This window comes from Notolepis coatsorum, assembly GCF_963971535.1.
Source record: "Notolepis coatsorum genome assembly, chromosome: 7".
Lineage (NCBI taxonomy): Eukaryota > Metazoa > Chordata > Actinopteri > Aulopiformes > Paralepididae > Notolepis > Notolepis coatsorum.
Genome location: NC_140171.1, coordinates 97,070,577 through 97,091,506, shown reverse-complemented (window position 1 = coordinate 97,091,506; position 20,930 = coordinate 97,070,577). Strand labels below are relative to the sequence as shown.

The following is a 20,930-nucleotide window of genomic DNA, read 5'->3' as shown; positions in this document are numbered from 1 at the left end:
CGGGGTGAGGGAGTTGGGTCGGGACTGGATTTCTCCTAATTTCTTCTCATTTCAACTGTTTTTAAGAGTGTCGAGTTGCAGATTGTTTTGGCTGGTGATGTCAGGTTGGTCAAACTCCCATCTGTCATGCAGACTTATCACCATTGGGTTTTGCCATCTTCGAATTTCAGGAAACTCGTGCTCAGAGAGAGCAACTGTTGGTGTTCACCGTATAGGCCCCGCCCACTTCTGCCATTGTCTTGGTGACACCAAACAGTAATATCTCCCTTTCTAGATGCAGGATCACAAGACCGTTGTATCATAAGGAAGTTGAAGGAGAAAATCAGCAAGCTGGCAGTGTTCTCGTTGCCTAGAAACACATGGTGAATAGAGAGAGAAGAGGATAGAGGACATGGCCCTGTGGGACACCAGTGCTATATAACGTAATGTTATATAATCACAACTACTGACCTCATACTATAGTCTACCCATATAACTCTGTATGATAGCATGTACAATAGTGCTGTATATACCGTATATATACATTTTTATATTTACCGCATATATATCCATATGTCTGAATACCTGCAATCCTTCATATACATCTGCATAATAGCTTGTACAATAATGCTATATATACCGTATATATATTTATTCTTACCGTATACTGTATACATATCTATCCACATCTGTCTGTACTTACCTGCATAATCCTTTTTACACTGGATTTCAAATTGTATAGGAAAATGTGTTCATTTGTCTATGTAGGACAAATTAGTCTTTTCACATTCGTCTTCCACTTTTGGCCATGTTTACACAAAATCGACAATATTTAGGGCATAACGGCATGGAGACGATCTTTATTACAATATTATTTCCAATATTAACTCAATCAGTGCCAGCCATTAGACACGGACCGCTGTAGCTGGGCCAAGCGTTAAAAGATACGACTGTGTGACCTTGTTTGTAGAGCTAATTCTATATTCTATATTATAGCCATGGATACAATATTATAGTAATTTGACACAGTTTCTTCTTCTTCAAGATGCAAAAAAGAGATAATTTTCCATGCACACGTTCCCGTGTTATACCGTGGTGAATATAAGTGTGGTTTTACAGCGGTATGGGGTAATTCCTGAAAGGCTGCATAATAGCCATATAGGCCAATTCTACTATTTGCGTTGGCGTTTCTTGCCTATAAACGCTAGTATTCCCGAATCAAGTCTATACAGTAGCTATTATGTTTCATCATGAATGCATGAAAGGGGGGGGGGGGGGGGGGGGGGGTCGTTTCTGATTATTGATTACCAGTAACGGCATTAGTATTGAACGCTAAAAACGCTGATCAGCTTTACGTCAGATGATCCTTACCTTTGATCTGGAGCAGGGCTCTACAGTTCGACCATATTGCTCGCATATGCCCCTAAAAATATGTGTGTGCGAACCTCAAATCGATTACGCGCACGGTGTGCGAACTGCTGATGACAGCCTAAGTCGTACTTTTTATTTCTCCGCTGAGAATCGTTAAAAAACTACAAGTCCCACATTGCACTCAAGCCAACGGTCCAATCACAGTAGAGTGAAGTGACTGGTTTCATGGGAAATAAAGCAAATGACCAATCGGAAGCTCTCATTTTGCTTGTTTACTTCCTGAAACTCCGCCATTGCGATCAGGGCTCTCGTTTTCCGAGACACTAACTTATTATAGTCTCTCTCTTACCAATAGCAATAGATTTTAGAACACCTAGATTTATCGATAGCAATAGTAATATAACGTTAATGCAACAAAACGAATGCCTTGCTTTGTTAATCATAACGTTGATGCAGTAGCGTATGTCGGTGTGTTGGCTGTAACGGACATGACAATAACATAACGTGTCCACATTAAAATTGCGATAATCTATTCTAACATTTTCAAATCGATGCAGTTGAATCTCCCCCTTAGGATCGATGCATTGTTACACCCCTACACCAAAGTCACTGGCCCACTGTGTATCTGTGTGTGTAATAACTTGGCTAGCGTTATCAACAGCAGAGATGGGCAATAGGGTCCAGCTGCAGCGCCGGACGGCCGGAGTGCAAGCGGTGTGATGTAATTGGCAGACTCGACTGTCAATCAATGGTCTACCTCAGTGGTTCCCAAAGTCGGGGTCGCGACCCAAAGGTGGGCCGCGAGCAGCCACGGGTGGGCCGCGAGATGATTTAAAAAAAATAAAAAAAAATATTTTTTTTATTTTATTTTATTTTTTATTTTTTTATTTAAATTTTTTTTGTCAGGCCACTGAACTTAGAAGCAGGCCAGGACAGTGTTTCTAGTTGTATTCTAAAATTCTATTCTATTGTATTCTAAAATGTGACTATATGGTTTTATATTAACTTAATAAATAAACAAAAACGAAAAATCTACTTATTTCAACGAACATTTCAAACTAAATAACAGATTATGCACATAAAACGCTGAAAACAACCGAAGCAACAATAGTATTTTAATGAGGCTATTATTATTATCATTATTATTTTGCAACAAGTTAGCCCTCTCATAAATAGCACATATAAATGAATAACTAACTTGAACTAACTTAATAGGATTGAAGTGATATTTGGCTTAAAAAATCGGCCGCCTGGCAAAAAAAAAAAAAAAAAGCCAGACGATGTGCATTGGGCCGCGGCTCTCTGACGCCTTATTTTCTGGGCCCCAGCCTGAAAAGTTTGGGAACCCCTGGTCTACCTGACACGCAAACTCATAAACAATGTTTCTGTACTGGAGGTGTACAGTATTTCAATAGGCAACCCTGAAAGGATTATTTTTCTAGAAGAGCAACACAGCCAAAACATAAGCATTGTATGCATAAAAGGGGCTAAAGTTAAGTGACTGAACCTTTTGTAGCAGTAGTTTGATTTGATAGGGACAGCACATGTTAATGAACATCAAGTACAAAATACAAAATGTAAACATGCAGGGTTGTAGCAAGAGCTAATTTACACACATGCACGCACAGTACAAATATACATTTATTTTTGAAAAAAAAAATAAACTGTTACTTGAAATATTTTCACTGTGCTCCTAAATATTTTTGGGTGCTCCTAAATTTTTTCATTTAGGAGCACATGTGCTCCTTGGGAAAAAGGTTAGCGTAGAGCCCTGTGGAGTATTCCAAAAATAATATTCCAATAGTTTGATCGATATCTGCTCTAGGGGTGGACGGTATGGTCTAAAATTTATATCACGGTATAATTTGAAGCATAGACGGTAACGGTATATATCACGGTATCAGTGTTTCCGTTAGAATAATTTTTTTTGCCTGATAGGCAGGCTATATAAATAATGACATCCTCAAGGCATGTAGATTTATAATATTGTAACTTAAAACTAGGCTACTTTTGCGTATACAGTCATTATATTCCAAATCAAATAAGTCCCGAGTCGAGACTCTGTGCTGCTCACAACGAATCCCAATAGTATGCAACTGCAGAGCCGCAGAGTAGGGGCGCTTTCAGGTCCGGTCACAGGCCCGGCTCAACAGCGCCCCCCACCCAACGGCTGAATTGCCAATGGCTGAATTGGAGTACTGCACTGTGCCGGTACAGATGGGTGGGTTATGGTGGATTCTGCGGCTCTGCAGCTGCATATGCTTCTCGCAAAATCCAGCATCCAGCCCCGCTGCCCAGCCGTCGTTATCAGAACACTACACACATATCATAATGTTCACAGCAAACTGTAGTTGATCACCAGGTATGTTTTATTAACGTAGAATAATTCATATAAGAAAAATGATAGGGAAATCTCTTACCTTTCTCCACTGGTTAAAAATGCCAGGAACTGAAATTGAAACTTGCTGTGCGCCGCGGTGATATGTGTTTATTATGAAATGACAATTGCGTGTTGACACGCCCACTGTGCGAAGCCTCCTAAATAACTTTTTCCAGTTTGCACATATCTATTATCTATGACTAATTCTATCTATTTTTAGGGGCAAATGCGAGTGAAATAGTTGCGCTGTGGTTACATGACGTCATTGCTATTTTAGAGCTGCTCTACCGGTTACAAGGTATAGTCAAAATCCATACCGTAGAGCAAATTCATACCGTTTATACCGTATACCGTTTATACCGTCCACCCCTAATCTGCTCCATCCGATTTCCATTTGGCCCACGACATAACCAACCACAGCATATGCATCGGATGTCCCGTAGACGTTTGGATGCGACCGATTGAACCTCTAGCGTTGCCGTCTACTGAAAATCGGTGAAAAAAAACCTCAGTGTAACACAGGGTCTGGAACAGGGTTTACTGCAGCTCGATACCGCCACCTGGGAGAATCTGGCCGGTACTGCACTACAACATACGGCTCCCTGGCATTGAATAGGATATTAAAATAGAAAAAAAAGAAAAACGAACCAAAAACTTAATATTACGTGGTTGGCACCCAACGGTTGTCGGGCAAACACGTAATATTACGTGAATGTCCACGATTGAGTTAACCTAAATCGATCTTGTCCAATGCACTACATTTTAGTAAAAAGGGAAAATAGAGATGTGATATCCTTTTTTTTTGCGTTTTTTTTTTCCTTTTAATGTCCTGAAATTTAACCAAGATGTGTTTGAATCTTAAAAATAACAATTATACTGAATTCCTTGGGTCAAACTTGTTTGGGAAAATGTTTTAATTCGTCTCTATATGTTGTTAACTTCAAAAGTTATGCGGTTTTCTTTTTCTTATTTTTCAGGTTTTGGTTCAGGATACTATGTAATAAAGGGTTAAAAATAGGGATGTCCGATATTATCGGCCTACCGATATTGGCATTAAAATGTAATATCGGAAATTATCTGTTTGCAAAGAAATCTTTTTATTTTTTATTAAAACATTTTTTTTTACATTTATTTAACCTTTATTTACCCAGGCAAGCAAGTAAGAACAAATTCTTATTTTATTTATTGTGAAAAGTATGCATAATTTGTTTTTTGGGGGGGAAACCCCGCATATATTGGTATCTGTTGATATTGGTATCGGAAATTAAGAGTTGGACAATATCGCTATGCAGGTGGACCTATGTTTCCATCTAGACTAAAAAGTATGCATTCTACATGACTTTGTATATTCCAGTTCTTGGTAGCATTCAATCCTTGATCTATTGACCTCTAAAGGTTATGTTAAAGTGGTATGTGGTCCAGTTATGCTGCTCTGATCACGTCCTCTTGAAGTTGACAGGCTTCAAATGTGAAGTATATAATCTTCATACATTTTTGCCATGTCTTCTATGCAAAATAGAAGAAAAGTAACTAGTAACTGATGTAGTGGAGTATAAAGTACAATATTTCCTTTGAAATGTAATAGAGTAAAAGTATAAAGTTCCCTAAAATGAAAATAGTCATGACAAGTACAAGTAGCTCGAAATTGTACTTAAGTACAGTAGTTACTTTCCAGCAGACCAGCACTGACAAGAAGACCGACGGTCACCTCACAGTCAGTGCTCCACTGCTGTGGAAGTGGCAGCGTGGCATTTTTACAGCCAACAGGGCAGTGCTTCACCATGATGACTCACTCACAAGTGTCTGAAGGCTGGGAGGAGGGACGGTCTGAAGAGCTACAAGGGCTTGTTTCAGCCTTTGTTGTATTTGGATGCCTCTTGTACACTGTCACTGATGATGTGTCTGTTTTGTATTAGGGATGGGCATTTTAAAGAAAAATCCAGATTGATTGATCGCATGCTATACTCGATTGATTGTGTATTACTTGAAAAAGGGGGAAAAAAAACTTTAAAAAAAATAATAATAATATTAGCATTTTTTATTTTTATTTACTTATTTTTGTTCATTCACGTATATATGTTTAAGGATACCAACAAACAGTTATAATCTTACACATACATGTGAAAAGATATGTAAATCTATATATATTTATTATTTTGATTTCTTTTTTTTGTTTTGATTTTTCTCATAGCTACGAGTAATCGATTACTCACGCCCATCCCTATTTTGTATCCTGGCTGAGTCCAAAGACAATATTCCACCTTGTGTGGACAGTAAAGTTCTATTCAGTCCTGGACCTAATGGAATACCCATTTTTAACAAGGGTGGCCCAACATCCCAGGGACAATGAAAAAACTAAATTGATTTAGGTAGATGAGAAAAGTGTACTATTTTAGTCCACCAAACGGGAAAAAAAGTTTGGTGGAAAAAGTATTAATAACACAAACACAAACGGGTATTAACTACACAACGCACATTTCTATTACACATATTTTATAAACATAATTATTTATGTTTATTATTTATGTGTCTGTCTCTGTGTAGCCTGTGTCTCTCCCTCTCTCCGTAGCCTGTCTCTGTCCCTCTCTCTGTAGCCTGTCTCTGTCCCTCTCTGGACAGGCTACACAGAGAGGGACAGAGACAGGCTACATAGAGAGGGACAGACACATGCTACAGAGAGAGGGACAGACACAGGCTACACAGAGAGACAGACACAGGCTACATAGAGAGACAGACGCAGGCTACATAGAGAGAGGGACAGACACAGGTTACATAGAGAGGGACAGACACAGGCTACACAGAGAGGGACAGACACAGGCTACATAGAGAGGGACAGACACGGGCTACACAGAGAGGGACAGACACAGGCTACATAGAGAGGGACAGACAGGCTACACAGAGAGACAGACACAGGCGACAAAGACAGGCTACATAGAGAGAGGGAGAAAAAATAAATAAATAATATTCAAATTTTATATTTTATTTTTCTTTACTTATTTTTGTTCATTCACGTATATATGTTTAAGGAAACCAACAAACAGTTATAATCGTACACATGTGAAAAGATATGTAAAATATCTTATTTTTTTTTTTATTATTTTTTTTTTTATCATAGCTACGAGTAATCGATTACTCACGCCCATCCCTATTTTGTATCCTGGCTGAGTCCAAAGACAATATTCCACCTTGTGTGGACAGTAAAGTTCTATTCAGTCCTGGACCTAATGGAATACCCATTTTTAACAAGGGTGGCCCAACATCCCAGGGACAATGAAAAAACTAAATTGATTTAGGCACAGCCCGTAGATGAGAAAAGTGTACTATTTTAGTCCACCAAACGGGAAAAAAAGTTTGGTGGAAAAAGTATTAACCCTTTAATCGCCAGTGACGTGTTTAGACGTCATTCCTCGCCATGCGTAATCTGCCAATGACGTCGTACAGCGTCTTTGAGATCAATATTTCAAAAATCGGTCATGGCAATCATATTTCACCCACGGAGACTTGACTGGTGCTGTAGAGCTCCTCTCAACTCTCCAATGGTGCAAGACCGCCATCTGGTGGCCGATCGGCGAGGTGCCAAAACCGGAAGTGAGCGGCCGGAAGTGGTGCTCACCCATATTTCGTCCGGCCACTCGCTCGCGGGACTCCAGCTTGATACACTGGATAGCAATCCGTTGCCAATAACTCGATAAACAACATGATTTGGACGTATATAGTATTATACAACCTGGAACTGGACCAACAAGATCGACATCCCATAATAACAATCCTTTTGCTCCAGTAGCATCCCCCATCGCTACGAGGAAGCTGCGGTGAGTTTCAGCGTGTTTGATTATTATTGTCCATACAAACTGCTCTGATCTATGTATCACCGATACTACATAAATGATTTAACGTCGGCCACGGACTTATAAACCCCCCCCCCTCCGGTCACCAGCAGATGATGAGGCATGACGTTTAGGACCTTGTACAATTGAAATTTTTTATCTGACGTCAATCGGTATCAAACTACATTTGATGATCTAATATGTATTTATGGCTATAACTCACGTTCTGCAGAATGCTGCAGAAAACGATAAAAACATATTTATACTTTAGACCGTATTTTAGTATGAATATGTGAATGAAAAAGTAGAACGTAGGGGGAGCTCCAGTAGCTCACCGCATATCTCGGCGCTATTTCTGCGTCGGGGAAAACCGTGTTGCGTCACGGATCTGGTGGACTCCGAGTTCGATTCCCGGACCCGCCGTCATTTGCCAGAATGTCTTCCCCTGATCTATATCCCGTTTCACCCTGTATCTGTCGGTCATGCTTGACCAGAAAAGCGATAAACGCAAAAAAAAAGTGAAAAAAAAAAAAGTAGAACGTTGCTACATCCTAAACGATAGATACTTGACGTTGAATGGGCCATAATAATGTCAATTTAGCAATACAATTTAAAAAGTTATAGCCCTGCAAAGAAGGGGAACATCTCCATAGACTTACAGTGGTGGCAGAGAGGTGATTAAGATCAGAATAATCCCTGGCAGATAAAGGGTTAATAACACGCAAACACAAACTGGTATTAACTACACAACGCACATTTCTATTACACATATTTTATAAACATAATTATTTATGTTTATTATTTATGTGTCTGTCCCTCTCTCCGTAGCCTGTCTCTGTCCCTCTCTGTAGCCTGTCTCTGTCCCTCTCTCTGTGTAGCCTGTGACTGTCTCTCTGTGTAGCCTGTGACTGTCTCTCTGTGTAGCCTGTGACTGTCTCTCTGTGTAGCCTGTCTGTCTCTCTGTGTAGCCTGTCTCTGTCCCTCTCTGTGTAGCCTGTGCCTGTCCCTCTCTCTGTGTAGCCTGTGACTGTCTCTCTGTGTAGCCTGTGACTGTCTCTCTGTGTAGCCTATGACTGTCTCTCTGTGTAGCCTGTCTGTCTCTCTGTGTAGCCTGTGTCTGTCCCTCTCTCCGTAGCCTGTGACTGTCTCTCTGTGTAGCCTGTCTGTCTCTCTGTGTAGCCTGTGTCTGTCCCTCTCTCTGTGTAGCCTGTGTCTGTCCCTCTCTCTGTGTAGCCTGTCTCTGTCCCTCTCTCTGTGTAGCCTGTGACTGTCCCTCTCTCTGTGTAGCCTGTGTCTGTCCCTCTCTCTGTGTAGCCTGTGTCTGTCCCTCTCTCTGTGTAGCCTGTGTCTGTCCCTCTCTCTGTGTAGCCTGTGTCTGTCCCTCTCTGTGTAGCCTGTGTCTGTCTCTCTGTGTAGCCTGTGACTGTCCCTCTGTGTAGCCTGTGACTGTCCCTCTGTGTAGCCTGTCTCTGTCCCTCTCTGTGTAGCCTGTCCCTCTCTCTCTCTGTGTAGCCTGTGACTGTCCCTCTCTCTGTGTAGCCTGTCTCTGTCCCTCTCTGTGTAGCCTGTGTCTGTCCCTCTCTCTGTGTAGCCTGTCTCTGTCCCTCTCTGTGTAGCCTGTGTCTGTCTCTCTGTGTAACCTGTGACTGTCCCTCTGTGTAGCCTGTGACTGTCCCTCTGTGTAGCCTGTCTCTGTCCCTCTCTGTGTAGCCTGTGTCTGTCTCTCTCTGTGTAGCCTGTGTCTGTCTCTCTCTGTGTAGCCTGTGTCTGTCCCTCTTTCTGTGTAGCCTGTGTCTGTCCCTCTCTCTATGTAGCCTGTCTTTGTCGCCTGTGTCTGTCTCTCTGTGTAGCCTGTCTGTCCCTCTCTATGTAGCCTGTGTCTGTCCCTCTCTGTGTAGCCTGTGTCTGTCCCTCTCTATGTAGCCTGTGTCTGTCCCTCTCTATGTAGCCTGTGTCTGTCCCTCTCTGTGTAGCCTGTGTCTGTCCCTCTCTATGTAACCTGTGTCTGTCCCTCTCTCTATGTAGCCTGCGTCTGTCTCTCTATGTAGCCTGTGTCTGTCTCTCTGTGTAGCCTGTGTCTGTCCCTCTCTCTGTAGCATGTGTCTGTCCCTCTCTATGTAGCCTGTCTCTGTCCCTCTCTGTGTAGCCTGTCCAGAGAGGGACAGAGACAGGCTACAGAGAGAGGGACAGAGACAGGCTACGGAGAGAGGGAGAGACACAGGCTACACAGAGACAGACACATAAATAATAAACATAAATAATTATGTTTATAAAATATGTGTAATAGAAATGTGCGTTGTGTAGTTAATACCCGTTTGTGTTTGTGTTATTAATACTTTTTCCACCAAACTTTTTTTCCCGTTTGGTGGACTAAAATAGTACACTTTTCTCATCTACCTCATCTACCTAAATCAATTTAGTTTTTTCATTGTCCCTGGGATGTTGGGCCACCCTTGTTAAAAATGGGTATTCCATTAGGTCCAGGACTGAATAGAACTTTACTGTCCACACAAGGTGGAATATTGTCTTTGGACTCAGCCAGGATAAAAAATAGGGATGGGCGTGAGTAATCGATTACTCGTAGCTATGAGAAAAATCAAAACAAAAAAAAGAAATCAAAATAATAAATATATATAGATTTACATATCTTTTCACATGTATGTGTAAGATTATAACTGTTTGTTGGTATCCTTAAACATATATACGTGAATGAACAAAAATAAGTAAATAAAAATAAAAAATGCTAATATTTTTTTTTTTTTTTTTTAAGTTTTTTTTTTCCCTTTTCAAGTAATACACAATCAATCGAGTATAGCATGCGATCAATCAATCTGGATTTTTCTTTAAAATGCCCATCCCTAATACAAAACAGACACATCATCAGTGACAGTGTACAAGAGGCATCCAAATACAACAAAGGCTGAAACAAGCCCTTGTAGCTCTTCAGACCGTCCCTCCTCCCAGCCTTCAGACACTTGTGAGTGAGTCATCATGGTGAAGCACTGCCCTGTTGGCTGTAAAAATGCCACGCTGCCACTTCCACAGCAGTGGAGCACTGACTGTGAGGTGACCGTCGGTCTTCTTGTCAGTGCTGGTCTGCTGGAAAGTAACTACTGTACTTAAGTACAATTTCGAGCTACTTGTACTTGTCATGACTATTTTCATTTTAGGGAACTTTATACTTTTACTCTATTACATTTCAAAGGAAATATTGTACTTTATACTCCACTACATCAGTTACTAGTTACTTTTCTTCTATTTTGCATAGAAGACATGGCAAAAATGTATGAAGATTATATACTTCACATTTGAAGCCTGTCAACGTCAAGAGGACGTGATCAGAGCAGCTACTGTTCCTTATAGTATTCAATCAATAAATATATAATAAACACTAACCTTCTTACTGTCCTATACTATCATGTAGGGCTGTACCGAATGCTTCAAGCATAATATTGACATTCGAATTCTAAATCAACATTTGAATAATTTATTTTTAATAAATATATATATATTCTTTTTATTTTTATATATATTTATTATGTGTCTATTCATTCTGTTTAAACCAATGGGGTTTTTCTTCACAGTTGCAGATAAAGATTAGGCTACACTAATATTATAGTATTATACTATTATAGTATATGACTCGTCATAAACATTCAAATAAAACATTTATCATAAATTATGTAGCATATCTGCATCCGCTTGGCACTCTGTGCTCCATCTAATGAAGACGTCACTTTCGTACCAACCGTGCCCTTATTGGATTATTTATGTTGACGAAACTGACTAGTTATATTCATTAAAGAAAGTTGATCTAATTAAAAAAATACTTTGAGGATTTAGTTTGAGGATATTTAAAAAAAATTATAATAAAAAATAATTTTTTTTTATTATGTCAGAAAATATGACGACAGACATTCGAAGCTTCGTTCGAATACTTCAATAGAAGCTTCGAATGTTAAATAATTACATTCGGTACAGCCCTACTATCATGCACTCTTCCTACTAGACTAATATATCTCTACTACTATGCACTCACCACTGCAGCACTCAAGTTTCAGCACTGTTTGATGAACATTGTTACTCAGCCTGCTGATTTGTCGTACAGAACTTGTAGTTTGCTTTGGATAAAAGCGTCCGCTAAATGTATTATCCCAGAAATTAAAAAGTTTTTCTCCCACCTCCCCCGCTCCCCCCTCCTCCTCTCCATCTCCCCCTCCTTCTCCCACCTCCCCCGCTCCCCCCTCCTTCTTCTCCACCTCCTCTCCATCTCCCCCCTCCACCACTAGCCTGTAGGCCATGTCCACCATGGTTTACCCCAGAGAGGAACGTCTGGACAAGCTCTCCCAGGAGGAGATCATCTCCAGCACCAAGCTGGTGATCCAGGGGCTGGAGGCACTGAAGAGCGAGCACAACTCCATCCTCCACAGCCTGGTGGAGACCATCAAGTGCTTGAAGAAGGACGAGGAGGCCAACCTGGTGCACGAGAAGTCCAGCCTGCTGAGGAAGTCTGTGGAGATGATCGAGCTGGGCCTGGGCGAGGCTCAGGTGAGACGTCGGGAAGCACATTTTCAATGATCCAGACCATGACGAGTCTGAATTTACCTGTGAAAAATGTTAACAAAAAATGTGATTAATTCCTTATTATTTGCCAAAACTGTAGGTTACCCTGTATAGTTCCTCTAGCCATTTTATATACAACTACATACCTACATATCGCTGCTGGCGGGACAAAACCTCCTAACTCTTATTTTTTTTTAATCAACTCAGTAGATCATCCTGTGTGAACTCTATTCGCCCTCAAATCGGTGTTCGTTGTTTTCATCTGCTGAAAAGTTGGGTTTTTGGAGTTATGAGGTTTTGTCCCGCCAGCAGCGATATGCACATATATACATACATACACACACAGCCAGATATCAAACCCCTTCTTCATCTCTGTACCTCTGGAAAACCATTTGACTATATTTAATTTTAAACCGCTGTTTTGACATTGACTAGGCTGCAGCAAAAAACTAAAAACCAGATTTACAAACAGACCGAAAACACTCATCACAGACACGCTGGATGTGGCCAAATACCTAAACATATTCTTTACAAACATAGCCACAACACTGGTTAATAAACTACCCTCCCACTCAGGGCATTTTGGGGTAGAACACATAGTAGCCTACTACAAAAACCTAGGGGTCCGCAAAGACGAATTAAAACTTGAAATGGTAACAACAGATGAGTTACTCAAACTGAGCGCCCTCCAACCTAACAAGGCCACTGGCCATGACAACATCCCCTCCAAATTCCTCAGCAGCCGCCATCACCCCAGATACACACCCCACACACATAATAAATCTCTCCATAAAACAGCGACATGTCCCCAAGGACTTCAAAATTGCGAGAGTGACTCTCCTGCACAAAAAGGGCAGCAAATTAGACCCAGGCAACTACCACCCTGTTTCTATTCTTACCTCCATCTTGAAAGTCATGGGAAAAAAATTCTATGAACAGGTCGAAAAGTACCGTGCGGAAAAAAATCGAATCTACGAATTCCAATCTGGCTTCAGAACATCCCACTCCACTGACGCATGCCTTCTCTATTTGAACGACCACATCAAACAAGAGGTGGACGTGGGCAAATACTGCGGCATGGTCATGCTGGACCTACAAAAGGCCTTCAACACTGTCAATCACTCCATTCTGATTGACAAGCTAAAAGCAATTGGTTTTGATGGTCTATCAGCGAGCTGGATGCAATCCTACCTGGAGGGGAGAGAACAGATGGTGGAGGTAAACGGTACTCTACCCCCCCCCCCCCCTCACAGTGAGCTGTGGTGTTCCACAAGGAAGCATACTAGGGCCGCTACTGTTCCTAATTTATGCAAATGACAATGTCGTCAGCTTGTGACTGCAACTTGTTATTGTTCGCGGACGACTCAGCCCTGCTGGTCTCTGACAAGAACAAGTTGCAGGTTGAAAAAACCCTCAGCTCAGAACTCGGCAGAATCTGCACCTGGCTCGCCGATAACAAACTATCATTACACCTGGGTCAAACAGTCCATTCTCTTCAGAAACAAACAACAAACTCAGCAAGACAGACGGCTTCTCAGTTACAGTGGGTGCCAATATTGTCACAAGGAAAGATGAAATAACATACCTGGGTTCCATCCTAGAGGCAAATCTTTCCTGTGACAAAATGGCATCCAATGTAATAAAAAAAGTCAACCAACAAACTAGATTCTTGTACCGGATCTCCTCTCTGGTAAACAAGAATACCCTGAAGACTCTGGCAGGAGCACTCATTCAAGGGTACTACGACTATGCTTGCACCTCATGGTACCAAAGCACCTCAAAGGCGCTAAAGATTACAAAATTGTACAAGATTACAAACATCACAAAACAAACTGGTCAGACTACTACTTGACCTTACTCCTAAAACCCACCTCACCCCTGCCCACTTTGACTACCTAGGATGGCTTAGAGTAGACGACAGAGTACAGCAATGGGCCTGGTCTACAAGATACACTACACCACTCAGGTACCCATGTACATGTCGAAATACTTCCCAAAGGTTAGTGAATACCACGCCCACAACACCAGAGGGAGTTCCACAAATCATGTGCAACCCAAATTCGGCACAAACAAGGGACTAAACACGTTTAGCAATTATGCCACAGCAATGTGAATCCCTACCCACATTCAAAACCGCTCTTAAAGAGCACCTACAGGAGGCTGCAATTCAAAACTGGCCACCGTAAATGTCCAACCCCCCCCTCCTAATAGACAGTCTGTTCCCCACCGTATGTATATATTTTCTCCCACCCACCCACCCCCTCCTAATGTACAGTATATCCTCCCCATCATATATATTTTCTGTTAGGATCTCTGGGTAACAGTACTGTATATTTGCATATTGTATATGTCACAAATGTTACAGTACTATATACCTGTATGTCCCCATGTCATAAATGTCATGATGTCATGTATGTTGTGTATGTCATAAATGTCACTATGAATTGAAAATGGGGGACCCTGATGTAAACAAGACACACGTCTTTCTCTGGTCTGCATCCCCTTAACAATTGTGTGTATTGAGCCGTACTGTATTGTACCTATTATGCAATCTGATAAATAAAGTTTTCATTCATTCATTCATTCATGCTTTAATCAAATCAAATGTATTTGTATAGCCCGAGATCACGGGCTGTACAAGTCTTCTTGTACGAGTCAAGAAGAAACATAAAAAAAAAAAACCATTTAACTCCACACTCGGACCGTTCCATAATTTGACTCCGCAAATTGTTGTGCCTCGGGAGGTAGAGCAGTCGTCTGGTAATCTGGAGGTTCCCGGTTCGATTCCCAGGCAGCATGTCGAAGTGTCCTTGAGCAAGACACTTAACCCCAAAATTGTAAAGCGCTTTGGATAAAATCTGCTATATAAATGCAGCCTTTTTTACCATTGACCAACCCTACTGTGAACCCGCCCAGGTGATGATGGCGCTCTCGGCCCACCTGAATGCGGTGGAGTCGGAGAAGCAGAAGTTGCGGGCGCAGGTGCGGAGGCTGTGCCAGGAGAACCAGTGGCTGCGGGACGAGCTGGCCGGCACCCAGCAGAAGCTGCAGAAGAGCGAGCAGAGCGTGGCCCAGCTGGAGGAGGAGAAGAAGCACCTGGAGTTCATGAACCAGCTGAAGAAGTACGACCAGGACGCCTCTCCCACCGTGAGTCCCTCCGCCGCCGCGTAAACCCCGTCATTGGGGCGTCGATTTTTGAATGGACCAGGCTAGCGTATTTCCGGGAACAAAAGTATTAATTCTGAACGTTACATCACTGATTTGTGAGCTTAGTGAAACAACATGGCAAACGTGCAAAAACTTTGCTACAATGTAACATCTCCAGTGTCTCTTTCTTCATCTTTCTTTTCTGTTAACAGACTGTTATGCTACCTGGCTAGCTAGTGCGCTGTACCCAGCATGCCATTCAGCGGTGTAACAGTTATTATACAATGGCATGCAAATATCTTGATTCTGATTGGCTGAAACAGTCAAGTTAGCCGTTGTTATTTCGTATAACACACTCCACGTGACCCCAGATCCCTCCCACAACCGAATTACTTTTCCGAATGAGTCCGCCATAGATAGACAAATGGAAGTATGAATAGCCTTTGAACGAATCCTCCAAAAAAGATAGTCAACTGGAATATGTTAGTTTGTTACACATAATCAAATTCAAATCTGCACAAATTATGTTTCTGGCAATAAAAAACAAATTACCAAGCAACATTAAAAAAAATGTCATGGCTAGAGAGTGTTTATAATTTTAGAGGGACATTAGCTTTAAAGCAACCTACTTAAAAGTATGTGCATATCACTCTGGAATGGTCTGGATGCGAGTATAATCGTTTCCATCGTTTTTTCCTGTTCCACCCTCTGTTCCACTTAATGTATTTCCCCATTGCCCATTTCTAAATTGGCTCGTTTAAAATAAATAAAGCATGGATATTGGCATGGTGTACCTTTCTGTGCGTATTCATCCACAATCTATAGCTCAACATGAAAATATTCGCAATTAATCGTAAAGGTAGCAAAATAACAACGTTTATGTTTTCGTTCACTGGGAGACTACACTGCCGTTTGGTGCTGCTGACTGACGGTCACCACATCGTAGCCTCCTGGCTTTAGTCGCAGACCTAGGATCAGATTTCCCTTACATTCCATAAGCGTACAATGGGAAAATAACTGACCCTGAATCTTTTGCTAGTATCTGTTTCACCAACCACAATTTAAAAAAAATATATATATATTTGTATTCATAATTTTAATCGTATAACGTTATTTCGCTGCATATCAAATCACTGTAAATACTAATATAAATCATTGTTTCGTTGTACATATTGTGTATAGTTTATAACGTTATTGTTTTTTTATATAACGTTAGTAGCTTGCTAGCTTGCTAGCCATTCCCGAAACTCCTCCACATGCCCCGATTTAAAATGGTTCTCTCCTCTTTGTATACTTTTGTCCTCACAAACAAAGTATTCTGCCAGGGAACTTATGGACACGACCGTAGTAGTTATAAGGTTTTTGAGCTTGTAACGGTAACGTTAGTTCGCTATCGTGGTATCAGAGGGCCGTGCCGTGTAGCTAGCTAGCTTGCTAGCTGGCATGATCCGTGCAGTGCACAGGTCTGAGAAGAGGACCTGCACATTTTACTCGTTCCCCAAACTCCTCTACATGCCCCAATTTAAAGTGGTTCACGACAGTAGACATTGCTAACGTATAGTACGTTTAGCTAGGTAATCTTAACGTTAGCTAGCTTGATATCAGCTTGCCGTGACGTTGATTATGCGACAGCCTAACAGGCTGGCTACTGAACAACAGGCTGCCTACTGGTAAATGTAGTTCTTTTTTTATGACAAATTAAAAACCTTATAACTACCTTTATTTCAACCAAAAATGCTTAAACAATAATGTTAGTGATAGAAGGGAACTCATTTTGTGCAAAAAAATGGAAGCTTGTCAATTTCCATGCGGCAGAATTGTTACAATAGCCGATACTCCATTTTCCCAATGATGAATCCGTATACGGGTGGAACAACCAGTGACGTCAGACTACACCTCCCTATATCTTTGGAACCGTGTGTGTTAAATTGTATCTGAATCGGGAGATAATCTTCTCTCGTTACAATTGAAATTGTATTTCTCCGTCGCGCAAAAGCTGGCTGGCAGTCTTATTGAATAATATACACGCTCCGAAAGTCTAAACTTGTGCATATATGAAGTTTGTTGTTAGATGGCATGCTTTGTAGCCTCCCTCTGCACCTGCCTCTGCTTCAAAAGGACACTGTCACACGAAGCGATTGGATGTCCCGGACACAATGGAAGTATGGATATATTTGTAACGAATAATTAAAAAAAGATAGTCAACTGGAATATGTTAGTTGTTTACACATTATGTTGGATTATGTAATTGGTTTGTCATGACCCATTGTCAAAACAATAATAAATCACGGGATTTATATGAAGTTTGTTGTTAGATGGCATGCTTTGTAGCCTCCCTCTGCTTCTAGACACGGAGGCAACTTTTATTTGATTTTTTACCTACTTTTTCTGTGGATGGTTTTGTGATTAAATCTCCATTATGCTTCAATGACTGTGTTTATTGTATAGCAATAAGGTTGGGTGAATTCGGTCATTGTATAAACGCATTACCTCACTTGAAGTCATGTGTTATACGAATTAGATCACGCCTAGGGGTGGTTGTTAGGCCCGAGGCGCAGCCTAACAACCACCCCTAGGCGTGATCTAATTTGTATAACACACTCCGTCGCGTGATGTAATGCTTAAATAGGGTCCCCTCTCAATACACTTACCAGGGCTCCACACTTTTTCCACTATTCGAATAGAACATATATTTTCCCTTGTTTTTTCCAGCAACTACACTGTGTAGTCAAGGCTCCAGAGTGCACCTATTTGGTCGCATTTTCCGACCTATTTTGGAGTCAGTGCAACCCGAAATTATAACTAGGTGCACCAGTGCACCTTGCAAATAAGTCCCTGCTTTTTTCACGCCGTTTCTATGTGCAGTGAAAGCTCTGCGAGCAACGGGTCCAATATCCTCGCCATTCCTGTATGCCCACGCGTCCCATCTCGGGTCTTTCGAAAGACCAGATGAGGTCAGAGGAGTTTGATACTATTTACTGAGGATGGCCAGATAATGTTGATATTTAAACGTAAAAAATTATAATACATATTAAATGTATACATGATCATGCAACATAAAAAAAATTTGTTGTAGGAACGGTTTGGGAGAGGGAGATACTGTAGGTAGGGAGGGGTTTTAGGTTGTGTGTTATAACAATATTGAAATTGAGAAGTTTAGAGTAGACTTAGTTCAGTTTTACAGAGAGAGTAAAGTACCGGAAAAAGGTACCGGTATCGATTCCCAGGTAAAAAGAAACATTTCCATGCTCTGTGTCCTGAGCAGACCCACAATGTAGGCCAGATAAGGCCACACAGTGATTTAATAAAAATGGAAAAGGAACTGAGACTAATATTAACACTTTGATTACCACTGGTGAACATGGTAAAATGTGGTTAAATGCCACCACCCACTTCAATGATAGCGTTGTGAACGCATAATCTCTGTCTTAAATTATGACTATGTGTCTAATCTGCCCGTCGTTTATCAATGACTTGTTTGCAGTCAACATTGTCCAAACGGATTGTTTTTTAATCGGTTTATTTCCGTTTTATAGCATTTTGAAAAGCCCTCGTTTTTCAGGAAAATATATAGATTTTTTTATAGTGATAATCGCCCTTTACTGGAATATTCTGGAATACACAAAAACGTTGTAATTTTTCGGCCTATTTATGAATAGTTTTTCAAATAAACGCTAGATTATCGATAGTATATGTGTACTTATGCACGCTATAGAAGCGGGCTGAAATATCGATTCTCTCATTTCCTGATCAGCGGCACACACACACACACACACACACACACACACATATGGGACACGTTGATATATCTGTGAAAAAACCTCTGATTATCCCAAGACTGGTAAAATAGATTCCTTACCTCAGATCAGATGTTCTCCAAAAAGATTATTCCAATTCCTGATCGCCATTCCAAATATCGATCAGCATTTATTGATTCAGCATTGGGTACTGTAAATATATATTCCACATGTTTTCCGGGCCGGCGATCACTTGGTCTCTTCAGTTGGCTTGACGGAAAAGTAACATGAGGAGGCTGGCCCGCCCCCCCCCATCAGTCTAAACTAATGGGGTGCAGTTACACAGGGAGAGACGATAGGGGGCAGTATCTTCCCAATTGAGCTCAGAGAGAGTCTGCAACACTAACCTGAGGCTCGATTGATGAAATATGAATTAAAGGTGACATGCATTATAAATGTCTTTTTTCAGTGTCTAGCATTGTATTATAGTAATAGGAGTTAGTATCAATGTGTTTGTGTCTCTAAATACCATATTGGCGGATTGCCGTCATTCATTTCCTGTTTTAAATCTTTTTATTTTTCATGAGGTTTCACATTCAATCGACAGATCTACAGAATGTTCAGTGTCACACTCATGAACAATTTTTAACAATTTTCCTTGTGCTCCCCACTCAATCCATTCTCCCATCTCTCACTCACACTCACACACTGGGACATACACACACGTACACGCGCACACACGCGCATACAGGCATACACACACACTCACACACAGACACACATACACTTGCCCACATACACACAAATAAACAATTAGACAACAAACAAAAAGAAAATAATAATAATAATAATAATAAAAATAAAGTAAAATTAAATAAAGGGACAGTAGGTAAATCATAAGTAAATAAGGAATAAGGAATAAAAGTGCAAATGTCGGTATTGTAAACAGTGACATTTTATAGCACCCAGTTGCTCACACTTGCTTATCGATAGCTACTCCGACAGAGAAGGGTCCGGGCCGCTGCATGTTCAGCTCCCTTTCCCAGACCCGACCCCGTGGGGGCAGGGTTTGACAGCCATGCGCAGGCAACCAGGCACTTATACGCAGACAAAGAGCCTCAACAGATCAGCTAATCTAATCTGCTAAAACTCCACGTCTGTTATTTAGATATGACACATTTATAGGACTACATTATGAGTTTCCAGTTGAGTATAGAGTGGATTCCAGAGTTCTTGAAATAAGTGACCCTGGTTGTGCTTTTCAAGCGTTATCTTTTCTAAGGGAAGAAACTGAGATATTTGTTCTATGAACATATTGAATGTTGGTGCGATTACATTTTTCCATAGAAGAAGTATACATTTCTTTGCAAAATATGTTATGTATACCAACAGTCTGCATTTCTTTTGGTCTAAGTGGCAGTTTGTTATATTATTTAATAGATAGACACATGGTGATAACTCAAATTCCAACTTTCCGTCATTCATTTCCTGGTCGAAAAAAATCAGGTAATTCTGATTTGACTGGATGGAGCGGATAGTGATCCGATTGGTTCTGTGGTTGTAGCGCACCAAACGGGGTTTGACAGAGCGAGCGAGAGAGAGAGGGAGAATCAGATAGACCCTCGCGACAGAGCACACATACACACACACACGCGCGCGTCGCGCTGTCGTCTCTCGGTATGTCTCTCTCTCTCCCCCTCTCTATCTCTCTCTCTCGATTCGGGAGCATAAAACGCCCGTCTATAGCTGTAGCGCATGGCACAGTGGAATTCGGCACAGTGACTTCCTCAAACGGGAGAGGGAGAAAGAAGGGGACCTGCGTATCTCGCACGCAGCTCTCTCTATCTCTCTCTCTCTCTCTCTGTCTGCCACTCGCAGACTGTGTGGATGACTGTCACTGAAAGTGCTTATGGGCGGAGCCCAGCC

At 41.2% G+C, this 20,930-nt stretch overlaps 1 protein-coding gene across 2 annotated transcripts in view; it reads left to right on the top strand.

The window, feature by feature from the left end:
- klc4 (kinesin light chain 4) overlaps nt 1-20,930 on the top strand; it is a 135,055-nt gene that overhangs the window by 26,013 nt on the left and 88,112 nt on the right. For both annotated transcript variants that reach the window (XM_084318955.1, XM_084318956.1), the window contains exons 2-3: nt 11,847-12,105; nt 15,037-15,267. In XM_084318955.1, the coding sequence (XP_084175081.1) occupies nt 11,857-12,105; nt 15,037-15,267 (480 nt within the window). In that variant the 5' untranslated portion in view covers nt 11,847-11,856. The remainder of the gene's footprint in view (nt 1-11,846; nt 12,106-15,036; nt 15,268-20,930) is intronic.